The 18977-nt window shown below is 49.7% G+C and overlaps 1 protein-coding gene across 1 annotated transcript in view; it reads right to left on the reverse strand.

Moving 5' to 3' along the window:
- Nucleotides 1-346: 346 nt before the first annotated feature.
- The window catches only part of LOC140076250 (uncharacterized), a 69407-nt gene continuing 50776 nt past the window's right edge, over nt 347-18977 (reverse strand). Inside the window, exon 4 of the mRNA XM_072122780.1 lies at nt 347-1092. Coding sequence (XP_071978881.1) covers nt 551-1092 — 542 coding nt within the window. The 3' untranslated portion in view covers nt 347-550. The remainder of the gene's footprint in view (nt 1093-18977) is intronic.

An 18977-nucleotide genomic window follows, 5' to 3' on the forward strand; every position in this document is an offset into this window, starting at 1 on the left:
GCAGGAGATGGATCTTTATGGTGTGAGATCATTTTATTTTGTGTATTTATGATATATGATTTATGATTTATGATATAAGTGTCATAGTCATTCCTGTAAGGGTGATGCCACACATGGCGTTTGTTTTGAACGTGTTTTTGGTCCGTTTTTAAGCAGTCCATTAAAAAACGCATGCGTTAAAAAAACAACCAATGATCTTGATTGAAAATGGTCAAAAATGCACTGCTTAAAAACGGACCAAAAACGGGTTCAAAACGCCACGTGTGGCAGCACCCTTACGCTCTCAGATTACCCTCTGCTCCCATCAATCACCCCCGCATCCCCCCCCCCCCCCCACTGGCTTGAATATTAGGTATTACAGGTTTTTATTCACAAATCGATTGATTAGTGCAAAAAATACAATAATCAGAATGTGACTCCTGGACGCCATGTGCAGACACCGGACAAGCAGGAGGTCCTGAGGCATCTGAGCTCTGAGCAGAACCTTGGTGAAGATACAATTATCCATCGGCTTCTTTGCTCAGAAATCTTCATGTCTGGATCTCGATGACTATGAGCAACAACAACATGGGCGTCTTTTCTTCCTCGTATTATTTTCATTCATTTCTCGCTGAAGCTCTTCTTCTTGCCTTGCACGGTCTTGTTGTCTCCTTTCTTCTAGTTCTTCGTGTTTACTTCTTATTTCCTCTTCGTCCTCCTCTTCTTCTCTTTCCTTCTGCATCCTCATGGCCTTCTCCTGCTCCTTGATTTTCTTCTGCTGCAGAGCTCGCTCAAAAGCCTCCGCTTCTTCCTCTTTCCTAAACCTTTCCTTTTTAGCCGCCTCATGGACATAGTTGAGGACGAATTTCCTCCTCTCCGCCGTCTCCTTCACTGGATCTCGAGGGATTTTCTCCACATGAAACTGAACGTCCTTAATGACTTCACACAAGAACTTCAGGAGCTCCTCGTGTTTTTCTCGTCTTTTACTGTGATTTTCTTGGGTGTAACTTTCAAATGCAAAGACTTTTTGAACTCCCATGTCCCTGAATATTCCCTCTTTTTCCGTCAGAGATCCGGCTGTCTTATGTGTCAGGACGACTATCGGGAAAACTCCTGGAATAGAAGGTACAAGAGACAAGTCAGAGGAGCTCAAGCCTGACCCAGAGACTTCTACTGCACCGACTGCACACAATCACTACAGAGAAAGTCCATAAAATCCAAGAGATCAGAGGAGCCGGGACATAAAGGAACATAATTCTGTGACATCATAATTACATCAAGGTTATTGTGCTGTAGAAAGGTGTCCAGACTAGAGATGAGCGAGCACTAAAATGTTCGAGTCTCCCATTGACTTCAATGGTGCTCGTTATCCGAGACTTTTGCCGATGCTCGAGTGCTCGTTTCGAATAACGAGCCCCATTGAAGTCAATGGGAGACCCGAACATTTTTCAATGTGTCATTTTATTGAGAAATAATAAGGCAGATTTACTTACCCGGTCCGTTCGCGATCCAGCGGCGCGTTCTCTGCGCTGGATTCGGGTCCGGCCAGGATTCATCAAGGCAGTTCCTCCGACGTCCACCAGGTGGTGGTGCTGCTGCGCTGAAGTCCGCTGGAATGCCTCGAAATACACCGGCCTACCCAGGATGAAGGTGAGTGAAATTTTCGCGACACAATTTTTTTTAAAAATGCGGCAGTTTTTCCGAATACGTCGGGTTTTCGTTCTGCCGCGGCCCCCGATTTCCGTCGCGCGCATGCCGGCGCCGATGCGCCAAATTCCGATCGCGTGCGCCAAAAACCCAGGGGAATTCAGGTACAATCGGCGCAAATCGGAAATATTCGGGTAACACGTCGGGAAAACGCGAATCGGGCCCTTAGTAAATGACCCCCAATGTCTTCTGATAAGATAGCAGATGTACGGAAACATCTGCAATGTGTTCTTCACTGAAATGATCCTGTGTTCACTGAGGAACACATTGCAGATGTTTCCATACATCTGCTAACTTATCAGAAGACAGTTTGCATTGACTCGAGCAGTTCTCGAGCAGGCGAAATACTCGTCCGAGCAACGAGCCGTTTCGATACGCTAATAATCGAACGAGCATCAAGCTCAGACGAGTATGCTCGCTCATCTCTAGTCCAGACGCTTCATGAAGATCTCTGCAGTCTCTGATGTTAGAAAAGTTCAACCCAACTATCCCTGGGGGAGGACGCACCCTCCATATTATACACAGCACCCTCCATATTATACACAGCACCCTCCATATAATATACAGCACCCTCCATATTATACACAGCACCCTCCATATTATATACAGAGCACCCACCAAATTATACACAGCACCCTCCATATTATATACAGAGCACCCTCCATATTATATACAGAGCACCCACCATATTATATACAGAGCACCCTCCATATTATATACACAGCACCCTCCATATTATATACAGAGCACCCACCATATTATATACAGCACCCTCCATATTATATACAACACCCTCCATATAATATACACAGCACCCTCCATATTATATACAGTACAGCCATTATTATATACAGAGCACCCTCCATATAATACACAGCACCCTCCATATAATATACACAGCACCCTCCATATTATATACAGCACCCTCCATATTATATACAGAGCACCCTCCATATAATACACAGCACCCTCCATATAATATACACAGCACCCTCCATATTATATACAGCACCCTCCATATTATATACAGAGCACCCTCCATATTATACACAGAGCACCCACCATATTATATACAGAGCACCCTCCATATTATACACAGAGCACCCTCCATATTATATACAGCACCCTCCATATAATATACACAGCACCCTCCATATTATATACAGCACCCTCCTTATTATATACAGCACCCTCCATATTATACACAGCACCCTCCATATTATACACAGCACCCTCCATATAATATACACAGCACCCTCCATATTATATACAGCACCCTCCATATTATATACAGAGCACCCTCCATATTATATACAGAGCACCCACCATATTATATACACAGCACCCTCCATATAATATACAGCACCCTCCATATTATATACAGAGCACCCTCCATATTATATACAGCACCCTCCATATAATATACAGCACCCTCCATATTATATACAGAGCACCCTCCATATTATATACAGCACCCTCCATATAATATACAGCACCCTCCATATTATATACAGAGCACCCTCCATATTATATACAGAGCACCCTCCATATTATATACAGAGCACCCACCATATTATATACACAGCACCCTCCATATAATATACAGCGCCCTCCATATTATATACAGCACCCTCCATATTATATACAGAGCACCCTCCATATTATATACAGTACAGCCATTATTATATACAGAGCACCCTCCATATAATATACAGCACCCTCCATATAATACACAGCACCCTCCATATTATATACAGCACCCTCCATATTATATACAGAGCACCCACCATATTATACACAGCACCCTCCATATTATATACAGAGCACCCTCCATATTATATACAGCACCCTCCATATTATATACAGTACAGCCCTTATTATATACAGAGCACCCTCCATATTATATACAACACCTTCCATATTATACACAGCACCCTCCTTATTATATACAGCACCCTCCATATTATATACAACACCTTCCATATTATACACAGCACCCTCCTTATTATATACAGCACCCTCCTTATTATACACAGCACCCTCCATATTATACACAGCACCCTCCTTATTATATACAGCACCCTCCATATTATATACAGCACCCTCCTTATTATATACAGCACCCTCCTTATTATACACTGCACCCTCCTTATTATATACAGCACCCTCCATATTATATACAGCACCCTCCTTATTATATACAGCACCCTCCTTATTATACACTGCACCCTCCTTATTATATACAGCACCCTCCATATTATATACAGCACCCTCCTTATTATATACAGCACCCTCCATATTATATACAGCACCCTCCATATTATATACAGCACCCTCCTTATTATATACAGCACCCTCCATATTATATACAGCACCCTCCTTATTATATACAGCACCCTCCATATTATATACAGCACCCTCCATATTATATACAGAGCAACCTCCATATTATATACAGAGCACCCTCCATATTATATACACAGCACCCTCCTTATTATATACAGCACCCTCCTTATTATACACAGCACCCTCCTTATTATACACTGCACCCTCCTTATTATATACAGCACCCTCCATATTATATACAGCACCCTCCTTATTATATACAGCACCCTCCATATTATATACAGCACCCTCCATATTATATACAGCACCCTCCTTATTATATACAGCACCCTCCATATTATATACAGCACCCTCCTTATTATATACAGCACCCTCCATATTATATACAGCACCCTCCATATTATACACAGCACCCTCCTTATTATACACTGCACCCTCCATATTAAATACAACACCTTCCATATTATATACAGCACCCTCCATATTATACACAGCACCCTCCTTATTATATACAGCACCCTCCATATTAAATACAGCACCCTCCATATTATATACAACACCTTCCATATTATACACAGCACCCTCCTTATTATATACAGCACCCTCCATATTATATACAACACCTTCCATATTATACACAGCACCCTCCTTATTATATACAGCACCCTCCTTATTATACACAGCACCCTCCATATTATACACAGCACCCTCCTTATTATATACAGCACCCTCCATATTATATACAGCACCCTCCTTATTATATACAGCACCCTCCTTATTATACACTGCACCCTCCTTATTATATACAGCACCCTCCATATTATATACAGCACCCTCCTTATTATATACAGCACCCTCCTTATTATACACTGCACCCTCCTTATTATATACAGCACCCTCCATATTATATACAGCACCCTCCTTATTATATACAGCACCCTCCATATTATATACAGCACCCTCCATATTATATACAGCACCCTCCTTATTATATACAGCACCCTCCATATTATATACAGCACCCTCCTTATTATATACAGCACCCTCCATATTATATACAGCACCCTCCATATTATACACAGCACCCTCCTTATTATACACTGCACCCTCCATATTAAATACAACACCTTCCATATTATATACAGCACCCTCCATATTATACACAGCACCCTCCTTATTATATACAGCACCCTCCATATTAAATACAGCACCCTCCATATTATATACAGCACCCTCCATATTATATACAGCACCCTCCTTATTATATACAGCACTCTCCTTATTATATACTGCACCCTCCTTATTATATACAGCACGCTCCTTATTATACACAGCACCCTCCTTATTATACACAGCACCCTCCATATTATATACAGCACCCTCCTTATTATACACAGCACCCTCCTTATTATATACAGCACCCTCCATATTATATACAGCACCCTCCATATTATATACAGCACCCTCCTTATTATATACATCACCCTCCTTATTATATACAGCACCCTCCTTATTATATACAGCACTCTCCATATTATATACAGCACCCTCCATATTATATACAGAGCACCCTCCATATTATATACAGCACCCTCCTTATTATATACATCACCCTCCTTATTATATACAGCACGCTCCTTATTATAGACAGCACCCCCTATTATATACAGGGGGTTTATTCTGGCCTGGGGGGGGGTATACTCTGGGGCGAACGATTACTTTGGCCTGGGGGGTGGGGGTTACTGTGGCATGGGGGGGGTATACTCTGGCCTGGCGGGTATACTCTGGACTGAGGGGCTCTATGCTCTGGCCTGGGGGGTATACTCTGGACTGAGGGGCTCTATGCTCTGGCCTGGGGGGTATACTCTGGACTGAGGGGCTCTATGCTCTGGCCTGGGGGGTATACTCTGGACTGAGGGGCTCTATGCTCTGGCCTGGGGGGTATTCTCTGGACTGAGGGGCTCTATGCTCTGTCCTGGGGGGTATACTCTGGGCTGGGGGGTATACTCATACCTCCCAACATCTGTGAAAGGGAAAGAGGGACAAAATGGCGATCCCCCTAAGCCACACCCCCAATCACTCCCTGGCCACACCCAAAATTTTAGCCATATTATAATAATAAAAATCATCTCAATGACACAGATTTAATGCCTTGGTATAAAGGGAGGGATCTTCTCAGAGATTATTGTAATTATTGCGACTATTATTATTATTATGGAGATTATAATAATAATTATTATTATTATTATTGAGATGATTATTATTATTTTTACTATTATTAATAATCTTCTCCATTATAATAAAAATAACAAAATTTATAATAATAATAATAGTCTCAATAATTACAATAATAATCTCTGTAACAGTGTAACAGTGGCAGATAACACTTCTTAGTTACCAGAAATCCTCATCCTTGTATCACTGGGCTTATAGCTCAGTTAGTTAAGGCTCCTGTCTACAGTGCAGAGGGTCCCAGGTTCGAAAATCAGCCTGGCCAAAACTTTATTTAATTAAATTAATAGCTTGTGTCTGGGGAAGCCCTGGTGCATGTAAGTGCATTGTCCGTGTATAATGCACTGTGCGGGGAGTCACTAAGATCCTGCGCCCGATATCCTGCATGTGTCACTTCCCCGCTCAGGTCCCCGGAGTTCACCTTCTTCTTCCTGGTGCATGTAAGTGCATTGTCCGTGTATAATGTGCTGTGCGGGGAGTCACTAAGATCGTGCGCCCGATATCCTGCATGTGTCGCTTCCCCGCTCAGGTCCCCGGAGTTCACCTTCTTCTCCCTGGTGCATGTAAGTGCATTGTCCGTGTATAATGCACTGTGCGGGGAGACACTAAGATCCTGCGCCCGATATCCTGCATGTGTCGCTTCCCCGCTCAGGTCCCCGGAGTTCACCTTCTTCTTCCTGGTGCATGTAAGTGCATTGTCCGTGTATAATGCGCTGTGCGGGGAGTCACTAAGATCCTGCGCCCGATATCCTGCATGTGTCACTTCCCCGCTCAGGTCCCCGGAGTTCACCTTCTTCTTCCTGGTGCATGTAAGTGCATTGTCCGTGTATAATGCGCTGTGCGGGGAGTCACTAAGATCCTGCAGCCAATATCCTGCATGTGTCACTTCCCCGCTCAGGTCCCCGGAGTTCACCTTCTTCTTCCTGGTGCATGTAAGTGCATTGTCCATGTATAATGCGCTGTGCGGGGAGTCACTAAGATCCTGCACCCGATATCCTGCATGTGTCACTTCCCCGCTCAGGTCCCTGGAGTTCACCTTCTTCTTCCTGGTGCATGTAAGTGCATTGTCCATGTATAATGCGCTGTGCGGGGAGTCACTAAGATCCTGCCCCCGATATCCTGCATGTGTCACTTCCCCGCTCAGGTCCCCGGAGTTCACCTTCTTCTTCCTGGTGCATGTAAGTGCATTGTCCGTGTATAATGCACTGTGCGGGGAGTCACTAAGATCCTGCGCCCGATATCCTGCATGTGTCACTTCCCCGCTCAGGTCCCTGGAGTTCACCTTCTTCTTCCTGGTGCATGTAAGTGCATTGTCCATGTATAATGCACTGTGCAGGAAGTCATAGTTTCATAGTTTCATAGTTTATACGGTTGAAAAAAGACACTTGTCCATCAAGTTCAACCAAGGAAGGGAAGGGATTGGATGAGGAAGGGATTTAGGGGAAACTAAGATCCTGCACCCGATATCCTGCATGTGTCACTTCCCCGCTCAGGTCCCTGGAGTTCACCTTCTTCTTCCTGGTGCATGTAAGTGCATTGTCCGTGTATAATGCGCTGTGCGGGGAGTCACTAAGATCATGCGCCCGATATCCTGCATGTGTCGCTTCCCCGCTCAGGTCCCCGGAGTTCACCTTCTTCTTCCTGGTGCATGTAAGTGCATTGTCCGTGTATAATGCACTGTGCGGGGAGTCACTAAGATCGTGCGCCCGATATCCTGCATGTGTCGCTTCTCCGCTCAGGTCCCCAGAGTTCACCTTCTTCTTCCTGGTGCATGTAAGTGCATTGTCCGTGTATAATGCGCTGTGCGGGGAGTCACTAAGATGCTGCCCCCGATATCCTGATTGTGTCGCTTCCCCGCTCAGGTCCCCGGAGTTCAGCTTCTTCTTCCTGGTGCATGTAAGTGCATTGTCCGTGTATAATGCGCTGTGTAGGGAGTTACTAAGATCCTGTGCACGATATCCTGCATGTGTCGCTTCCCCGCTCAGGTCCCCGGAGTTCTGATTCTTCTTCCTGGTGCATGTAAGTGCATTGTCTGTGTATAATGTGCTGTGCGGGGAGTCACTAAGATCCTGCACCCGATATCCTGCATGTGTCACTTCCCCGCTCAGGTCCCCGGAGTTCACCTTCTTCTTCCTGGTGCATGTAAGTGCATTGTCCGAGTATAATGCGCTGTGCGGGGAGTCACTAAGATCCTGCGCCCGATATCCTACATGTGTCGCTTCCCCGCTCAGGTCCCAGGAGTTCACCTTCTTCTTCCTGGTGCATGTAAGTGCATTGTCCGTGTATAATGCGCTGTGCGGGGAGTCACTAAGATCCTGCGCCCGATATCCTGCATGTGTCGCTTCCCCGCTCAGGTCCCCGGAGTTCACCTTCTTCTTCCTGGTGCATGTAAGTGCATTGTCCATGTATAATGCGCTGTGCGGGGAGTCACTAAGATCATGCGCCCGATATCCTGCATGTGTCGCTTCCCCGCTCAGGTCCCCGGAGTTCACCTTCTTCTTCCTGGTGCATGTAAGTGCATTGTCCGAGTATAATGCGCTGTGCGGGGAGTCACTAAGATCCTGCGCCCGATATCCTACATGTGTCGCTTCCCCGCTCAGGTCCCAGGAGTTCACCTTCTTCTTCCTGGTGCATGTAAGTGCATTGTCCGTGTATAATGCGCTGTGCGGGGAGTCACTAAGATCCTGCGCCCGATATCCTGCATGTGTCGCTTCCCCGCTCAGGTCCCCGGAGTTCACCTTCTTCTTCCTGGTGCATGTAAGTGCATTGTCTGTGTATAATGTGCTGTGCGGGGAGTCACTAAGATCCTGCACCCGATATCCTGCATGTGTCGCTTCCCCGCTCAGGTCCCAGGAGTTCAGCTTCTTCTTCCTGGTGCATGTAAGTGCATTGTCCGTGTATAATGCGCTGTGCGGGGAGTCACTAAGATCCTGCCCCGATATCCTGCATGTGTCGCTTCCCCGCTCAGGTCCCAGGAGTTCAGCTTCTTCTTCCTGGTGCATGTAAGTGCATTGTCCATGTATAATGCGCTGTGCGGGGAGTCACTAAGATTGTGTGCCCAATATCCTGCATGTGTCGCTTCCCCGCTCAGGTCCCCGGAGTTCACCTTCTTCTTCCCAGTGCATGTAAGTGCATTGTCCATGTATAATTTGCTGTGTGGGGAGTCACTAAGATCGTATGCCCTAAGAGAGTAAGATGAAGCAGCACTCCAAAATATAGTGGAAAGGAAGTTTATTCCACCATTGATGCGACGTTTCGCCTTATCATTAAAGGCATTTTCAACATACTTGAAAATGCCTTTAATGATAAGGCGAAACGTCGCATCAATGGTGGAATAAACTTCCTTTTCACTATATTTTGGAGTGCTGCTTCATCTTACTCTCTTACTGCATTCAGCGAGCCACATCAGACCCGCTCTGAAGACCTGCACCCGATTCCTGCATGGTGCCGTTGCAATCTATTTCTCTATACCTAAGATCGTGTGCCCGATATCCTGCATGTGTTGCTTCCCCGCTACGGTCCCTGGAGTTCACCTTCTTCTTCCTGTTGCATGTAAGTGCATTGTCTGTGTATAATGTGCTGTGCAGGGAGTCACTAAGATCCTGCACCCGATATCCTGCATGTGTCGCTTCCCCGCTCAGGTCCCAGGAGTTCTCCTTCTTCTTCCTGGTGCATGTAAGTGCATTGTCCGTGTATAATGCGCTGTGCGGGGAGTCACTAAGATCCTGCGCCCGATATCCTGCATGTATCGCTTCCCCGCTCAGGTCCCCGGAGTTCACCTTCTTCTTCCTGGTGCATGTAAGTGCATTGTCCGTGTATAATGCGCTGTGCGGGGAGTCACTAAGATCCTGCACCCGATATCCTGCATGTGTCGCTTCCCCGCTCAGGTCCCCGGAGTTCACCTTCTTCTTCCTGGTGCATGTAAGTGCATTGTCCGTGTATAATGCGCTGTGCGGGGAGTCACTAAGATCCTGCGCCCGATATCCTGCATGTGTCACTTCCCCGCTCAGGTCCCTGGAGTTCACCTTCTTCTTCCTGGTGCATGTAAGTGCATTGTCCGTGTATAATGCGCTGTGCGGTGAGTCACTAAGATCGTGTTACCGATATCCTGCATGTGTCACTTCCCCGCTCAGGTCCCCGGAGTTCACCTTCTTCTTCCTGGTGCATGTAAGTGCATTGTCCGTGTATAATGCGCTGTGCGGTGAGTCACTAAGATCGTGCCCCAGATATCCTGCATGTGTCGCTTCCCCGCTCAGGTCCCCAGAGTTCACCTTCTTCTTCCTGGTGCATGTAAGTGCATTGTCCGTGTATAATGTGCTGTGCGGGGAGTCACTAAGATCCTGCACCCGATATCCTGCATGTGTCACTTCCCCGCTCAGGTCCCAGGAGTTTCCCTTCTTCTTCCTGGTGCATGTAAGTGCATTGTCCGTGTATAATGCGCTGCGCAGGGAGTCACTAAGATCCTGCACCCGATATCTTGCATGTGTCGCTTCCCTGCTCAGGTCCCCGGAGTTCACCTTCTTCTTCCTGGTGCATGTAAGTGCATTGTCCGTGTATAATGCGCTGTGCAGGGAGTCACTAAGATCCTGCGCCCGATATACTGCATGTGTCGCTTCCCCGCTTAGGTCCCCGGAGTTCACCTTCTTCCTCCTGTTGCATGTAAGTGCATTGTCCGTGTATAATGCGCTGTGCGGGGAGTCACTAAGATCCTGCGCCCGATATCCTGCATGTGTCACTTCCCCGCTCAGGTCCCCGGAGTTCACCTTCTTCTTCCTGGTGCATGTAAGTGCATTGTCCGTGTATAATGTGCTGTGCGGGGAGTCACTAAGATCGTGCGCCCGATATCCTGCATGTATCGCTTCCCCGCTCAGGTCCCCGGAGTTCACCTTCTTCTTCCTGGTGCATGTAAGTGCATTGTCCGAGTATAATGCGCTGTGCGGGGAGTCACTAAGATCCTGCGCCCGATATCCTGCATGTGTCGCTTCCCCGCTCAGGTCCCCGGAGTTCACCTTCTTCTTCCTGGTGCATGTAAGTGCATTGTCTGTGTATAATGTGCTGTGCGGGGAGTCACTAAGATCCTGCGCCCGATATCCTGCATGTGTCGCTTCCCCGCTCAGGTCCCCGGAGTTCACCTTCTTCTTCCTGGTGCATGTAAGTGCATTGTCCGAGTATAATGCGCTGTGCGGGGAGTCACTAAGATCCTGCGCCCGATATCCTCCATGTGTCGCTTCCCCGCTCAGGTCCCAGGAGTTCACCTTCTTCTTCCTGGTGCATGTAAGTGCATTGTCCGTGTATAATGCGCTGTGCGGGGAGTCACTAAGATCCTGCGCCCGATATCCTGCATGTGTCGCTTCCCCGCTCAGGTCCCCGGAGTTCACCTTCTTCTTCCTGGTGCATGTAAGTGCATTGTCTGTGTATAATGTGCTGTGCGGGGAGTCACTAAGATCCTGCACCCGATATCCTGCATGTGTCGCTTCCCCGCTCAGGTCCCAGGAGTTCACGTTCTTCCTGGTGCATGTAAGTGCATTGTCCGTGTATAATGCGCTGTGCATGGGGTCACTAAGATCCTGCACCCGATATCCTGCATGTGTCACTTCTCCGCTCAGGTCCCTGGAGTTCACCTTCTTCTTCCTGGTGCATGTAAGTGCATTGTGTGTGTATAATGTGATGTGCGGGGAGTCACTAAGATCCTGCACCCGATATCCTGCATGTGTCACTTCCCCGCTCAGGTCCCCGGAGTTCACCTTCTTCTTCCTGGTGCATGTAAGTGCATTGTCCGTGTATAATGTGCTGTGCGGGGAGTCACTAAGATCCTGCACCCGATATCCTGCATGTGTCGCTTCCCCGCTCAGGTCCCCGGAGTTCACCTTCTTCTTCCTGGTGCATGTAAGTGCATTGTCTGTGTATAATGTGCTGTGCGGGGAGTCACTAAGATCCTGCGCCCGATATCCTGCATGTGTCACTTCCCCGCTCAGGTCCCTGGAGTTTACCTTCTTCTTCCTGTTGCATGTAAGTGCATTGTCCGTGTATAATGTGCTGTGCGGGGAGTCACTAAGATCGTGCATCCGATATCCTGCATGTGTCGCTTCCCCGCTCAGGTCCCAGGAGTTCTCCTTCTTCTTCCTGGTGCATGTAAGTGCATTGTCCGTGTATAATGCGCTGTGCGGGGAGTCACTAAGATCCTGCGCCCGATATCCTGCATGTGTCGCTTCCCCGTTCAGTTCCCTGGAGTTCTCCTTCTTCTTCCTGGTGCATGTAAGTGCATTGTCCGTGTATAATGCGCTGTGCGGGGAGTCACTAAGATCCTGCACCCGATATCCTGCATGTGTCGCTTCCCCGCTCAGGTCCCCGGAGTTCACCTTCTTCTTCCTGGTGCATGTAAGTGCATTGTCCGTGTATAATGCGCTGTGCGGTGAGTCACTAAGATCGTGTTACCGATATCCTGCATGTGTCACTTCCCCGCTCAGGTCCCCGGAGTTCACCTTCTTCTTCCTGGTGCATGTAAGTGCATTGTCCGTGTATAATGCGCTGTGCGGTGAGTCACTAAGATCCTGCACCCGATATCCTGCATGTGTCGCTTCCCCGCTCAGGTCCCCAGAGTTCACCTTCTTCTTCCTGGTGCATGTAAGTGCATTGTCCGTGTATAATGCGCTGCGCAGGGAGTCACTAAGATCCTGCACCCGATATCCTGCATGTGTCGCTTCCCTGCTCAGGTCCCCGGAGTTCACCTTCTTCTTCCTGGTGCATGTAAGTGCATTGTCCGTGTATAATGCGCTGTGCGGGGAGTCACTAAGATCGTGCATCCGATATCCTGCATGTGTCGCTTCCCCGCTCAGGTCCCCGGAGTTCACCTTCTTCCTCCTGTTGCATGTAAGTGCATTGTCCGTGTATAATGCGCTGTGCGGGGAGTCACTAAGATCCTGCGCCCGATATCTTGCATGTGTCGCTTCCCTGCTCAGGTCCCCGGAGTTCACCTTCTTCTTCCTGGTGCATGTAAGTGCATTGTCCGTGTATAATGCGCTGTGCGGGGAGTCACTAAGATCGTGCATCCGATATCCTGCATGTGTCGCTTCCCCGCTCAGGTCCCCGGAGTTCACCTTCTTCCTCCTGTTGCATGTAAGTGCATTGTCCGTGTATAATGCGCTGTGCGGGGAGTCACTAAGATCCTGCGCCCGATATCCTGCATGTGTCACTTCCCCGCTCAGGTCCCCGGAGTTCACCTTCTTCTTCCTGGTGCATGTAAGTGCATTGTCCGTGTATAATGTGCTGTGCGGGGAGTCACTAAGATCATGCGCCCGATATCCTGCATGTATCGCTTCCCCGCTCAGGTCCCCGGAGTTCACCTTCTTCTTCCTGGTGCATGTAAGTGCATTGTCCGGGTATAATGCGCTGTGCGGGGAGTCACTAAGATCCTGCGCCCGATATCCTCCATGTGTCACTTCCCCGCTCAGGTCCCCGGAGTTCACCTTCTTCTTCCTGCTGCATGTAAGTGCATTGTCCGTGTATAATGCGCTGTGCGGGGAGTCACTAAGATCCTGCGCCCGATATCCTGCATGTGTCACTTCCCCGCTCAGGTCCCCGGAGTTCACCTTCTTCTTCCTGGTGCATGTAAGTGCATTGTCCGTGTATAATGCGCTGTGCGGGGAGTCACTAAGATCCTGCACCCGATATCCTGCATGTGTCGCTTCCCCGCTCAGGTCCCCGGAGTTCACCTTCTTCTTCCTGGTGCATGTAAGTGCATTGTCCGTGTATAATGCGCTGTGCGGGGAGTCACTAAGATCGTGCGCCCGATATCCTGCATGTGTCGCTTCCCCGCTCAGGTCCCCGGAGTTCACCTTCTTCTTCCTTGTGCATGTAAGTGCATTGTCAGTGTATAATGTGCTGTGCGGGGAGTCACTAAGATCCTGCACCCGATATCCTGCATGTGTCGCTTCCCCGCTCAGGTCCCCGGAGTTCACCTTCTTCTTCCTGGTGCATGTAAGTGCATTGTCCGTGTATAATGTGCTGTGCGGGGAGTCACTAAGATCGTGCGCCCGATATCCTGCATGTGTCGCTTCCACGCTCAGGTCCCCGGAGTTCACCTTCTTCTTCCTGGTGCATGTAAGTGCATTGTCCGTGTATAATGCGCTGTGCGGGGAGTCACTAAGATCCTGCGCCCGATATCCTGCATGTGTCGCTTCCCCGCTCAGGTCCCTGGAGTTCACCTTCTTCTTCCTGGTGCATGTAAGTGCATTGTCCGTGTACAATGCGCTGTGCGGGGAGTCACTAAGATCCTGCGTCCGATATCCTGCATGTGTCACTTCCCCGCTCAGGTCCCCGGAGTTCACCTTCTTCTTCCTGGTGCATGTAAGTGCATTGTCCGGGTATAATGTGCTGTGCGGGGAGTCACTAAGATCCTGCCCCCGATATCCTGCATGTGTCGCTTCCCCGCTCAGGTCCCCGGAGTTCACCTTCTTCTTTCTGGTGCATGTAAGTGCATTGTCCGTGTATAATGCGCTGTGCGGGGAGTCACTAAGATCCTCCGTCCGATATCCTGCATGTGTCACTTCCCCGCTCAGGTCCCCGGAGTTCACCTTCTTCTTCCTGCTGCATGTAAGTGCATTGTCCGTGTATAATGCGCTGTGCGGGGAGTCACTAAGATCCTGCGCCCGATATCCTGCATGTGTCACTTCCCCGCTCAGGTCCCTGGAGTTCACCTTCTTCTTCCTGGTGCATGTAAGTGCATTGTCCCTGTATAATGCGCTGTGCGGGGAGTCACTAAGAGCCTGCACCCGATATCCTGCATGTGTCGCTTCCCCGCTCAGGTCCCCGGAGTTCACCTTCTTCTTCCTGGTGCATGTAAGTGCATTGTCCGTGTATAATGTGCTGTGCGGGGAGTCACTAAGATCCTGCACCCGATATCCTGCATGTGTCGCTTCCCCGCTCAGGTCCCCGGAGTTCACCTTCTTCTTCCTGGTGCATGTAAGTGCATTGTCCGTGTATAATGCGCTGTGCGGGGAGTCACTAAGATCCTGCGCCTGATATCCTGCATGTGTCACTTCCCCGCTCAGGTCCCCGGAGTTCCCCTTCTTCTTCCTGTTGCATGGAAGTGTATTGTCCGTGTATAATGCGCTGTGCGGGGAGTCACTAAGATCCTGCGCCCGATATCCTGCATGTGTCACTTCCCCACTCAGGTCCCTGGAGTTCACCTTCTTCTTCCTGGTGCATGTAAGTGCATTGTTCGTGTATAATGTGCTGTGCGGGAGTCACTAAGATCATGCGCCCGATATCCTGCATGTGTCGCTTCCCCGCTCAGGTCCCCGGAGTTCACCTTCTTCTTCCTGGTGCATGTATGTGCATTGTCCGTGTATAATGTGCTGTGCGGGGAGTCACTAAGATCCTGCACCCGATATCCTGCATGTGTCGCTTCCCCGCTCAGGTCCCCGGAGTTCACCTTCTTCTTCCTGGTGCATGTAAGTGCATTGTCCGTGTATAATGCGCTGTGCGGGGAGTCACTAAGATCCTGCGCCCGATATCCTGCATGTGTCACTTCCCCACTCAGGTCCCTGGAGTTCACCTTCTTCTTCCTGGTGCATGTAAGTGCATTGTTCGTGTATAATGTGCTGTGCGGGAGTCACTAAGATCATGCGCCCGATATCCTGCATGTGTCGCTTCCCCGCTCAGGTCCCCGGAGTTCACCTTCTTCTTCCTGGTGCATGTAAGTGCATTGTCCGTGTATAATGCGCTGTGCGGGGAGTCACTAAGATCCTGCACCCGATATCCTGCATGTGTCGCTTCCCCGCTCAGGTCCCCGGAGTTCACCTTCTTCTTCCTTGTGCATGTAAGTGCATTGTCCGTGTATAATGCGCTGTGCGGGGAGTCACTAAGATCCTGCGCCCGATATCCTGCATGTGTCGCTTCCCCGCTCAGGTCCCTGGAGTTCACCTTCTTCTTCCTGGTGCATGTAAGTGCATTGTCCGTGTATGATGCGCTGTGCGGGGAGTCACTAAGATCCTGCGCCCGATATCCTGCATGTGTCACTTCCCCGCTCAGGTCCCCGGAGTTCACCTTCTTCATCCTGGTGCATGTAAGTGCATTGTCCGTGTATAATGCGCTGTGCAGGGAGTCACTAAGATCCTGCGCCCGATATCCTGCATGTGTCGCTTCCCCGCTCAGGTCCCCGGAGTTCACCTTCTTCTTCCTGGTGCATGTAAGTGCATTGTCCGTGTATAATGCGCTGTGCGGGGAGTCACTAAGATCGTGCGCCCGATATCCTGCATGTGTCGCTTCCCCGCTCAGGTCCCCGGAGTTCACCTTCTTCTTCCTTGTGCATGTAAGTGCATTGTCAGTGTATAATGTGCTGTGCGGGGAGTCACTAAGATCCTGCACCCGATATCCTGCATGTGTCGCTTCCCCGCTCAGGTCCCCGGAGTTCACCTTCTTCTTCCTGGTGCATGTAAGTGCATTGTCCGTGTATAATGTGCTGTGCGGGGAGTCACTAAGATCGTGCGCCCGATATCCTGCATGTGTCGCTTCCACGCTCAGGTCCCCGGAGTTCACCTTCTTCTTCCTGGTGCATGTAAGTGCATTGTCCGTGTATAATGCGCTGTGCGGGGAGTCACTAAGATCCTGCGCCCGATATCCTGCATGTGTCGCTTCCCCGCTCAGGTCCCTGGAGTTCACCTTCTTCTTCCTGGTGCATGTAAGTGCATTGTCCGTGTACAATGCGCTGTGCGGGGAGTCACTAAGATCCTGCGTCCGATATCCTGCATGTGTCACTTCCCCGCTCAGGTCCCCGGAGTTCACCTTCTTCTTCCTGGTGCATGTAAGTGCATTGTCCGGGTATAATGTGCTGTGCGGGGAGTCACTAAGATCCTGCCCCCGATATCCTGCATGTGTCGCTTCCCCGCTCAGGTCCCCGGAGTTCACCTTCTTCTTTCTGGTGCATGTAAGTGCATTGTCCGTGTATAATGCGCTGTGCGGGGAGTCACTAAGATCCTCCGTCCGATATCCTGCATGTGTCACTTCCCCGCTCAGGTCCCCGGAGTTCACCTTCTTCTTCCTGCTGCATGTAAGTGCATTGTCCGTGTATAATGCGCTGTGCGGGGAGTCACTAAGATCCTGCGCCCGATATCCTGCATGTGTCACTTCCCCGCTCAGGTCCCTGGAGTTCACCTTCTTCTTCCTGGTGCATGTAAGTGCATTGTCCCTGTATAATGCGCTGTGCGGGGAGTCACTAAGAGCCTGCACCCGATATCCTGCATGTGTCGCTTCCCCGCTCAGGTCCCCGGAGTTCACCTTCTTCTTCCTGGTGCATGTAAGTGCATTGTCCGTGTATAATGTGCTGTGCGGGGAGTCACTAAGATCCTGCACCCGATATCCTGCATGTGTCGCTTCCCCGCTCAGGTCCCCGGAGTTCACCTTCTTCTTCCTGGTGCATGTAAGTGCATTGTCCGTGTATAATGCGCTGTGCGGGGAGTCACTAAGATCCTGCGCCTGATATCCTGCATGTGTCACTTCCCCGCTCAGGTCCCCGGAGTTCCCCTTCTTCTTCCTGTTGCATGGAAGTGTATTGTCCGTGTATAATGCGCTGTGCGGGGAGTCACTAAGATCCTGCGCCCGATATCCTGCATGTGTCACTTCCCCACTCAGGTCCCTGGAGTTCACCTTCTTCTTCCTGGTGCATGTAAGTGCATTGTTCGTGTATAATGTGCTGTGCGGGAGTCACTAAGATCATGCGCCCGATATCCTGCATGTGTCGCTTCCCCGCTCAGGTCCCCGGAGTTCACCTTCTTCTTCCTGGTGCATGTATGTGCATTGTCCGTGTATAATGTGCTGTGCGGGGAGTCACTAAGATCCTGCACCCGATATCCTGCATGTGTCGCTTCCCCGCTCAGGTCCCCGGAGTTCACCTTCTTCTTCCTGGTGCATGTAAGTGCATTGTCCGTGTATAATGCGCTGTGCGGGGAGTCACTAAGATCCTGCGCCCGATATCCTGCATGTGTCACTTCCCCACTCAGGTCCCTGGAGTTCACCTTCTTCTTCCTGGTGCATGTAAGTGCATTGTTCGTGTATAATGTGCTGTGCGGGAGTCACTAAGATCATGCGCCCGATATCCTGCATGTGTCGCTTCCCCGCTCAGGTCCCCGGAGTTCACCTTCTTCTTCCTGGTGCATGTAAGTGCATTGTCCGTGTATAATGCGCTGTGCGGGGAGTCACTAAGATCCTGCACCCGATATCCTGCATGTGTCGCTTCCCCGCTCAGGTCCCCGGAGTTCACCTTCTTCTTCCTTGTGCATGTAAGTGCATTGTCCGTGTATAATGCGCTGTGCGGGGAGTCACTAAGATCCTGCGCCCGATATCCTGCATGTGTCGCTTCCCCGCTCAGGTCCCTGGAGTTCACCTTCTTCTTCCTGGTGCATGTAAGTGCATTGTCCGTGTATGATGCGCTGTGCGGGGAGTCACTAAGATCCTGCGCCCGATATCCTGCATGTGTCACTTCCCCGCTCAGGTCCCCGGAGTTCACCTTCTTCATCCTGGTGCATGTAAGTGCATTGTCCGTGTATAATGCGCTGTGCAGGGAGTCACTAAGATCCTGCGCCCGATATCCTGCATGTGTCACTTCCCCGCTCAGGTCCCCGGAGTTCACCTTCTTCTTCCTGGTGCATGTAAGTGCATTGTCCGTGTATAATGTGCTGTGCGGGGAGTCACTAAGATCGTGCGCCCGATATCCT

This window comes from Engystomops pustulosus, chromosome 8 (assembly GCF_040894005.1).
Source record: "Engystomops pustulosus chromosome 8, aEngPut4.maternal, whole genome shotgun sequence".
NCBI classification, from domain to species: Eukaryota; Metazoa; Chordata; class Amphibia; order Anura; family Leptodactylidae; genus Engystomops; species Engystomops pustulosus.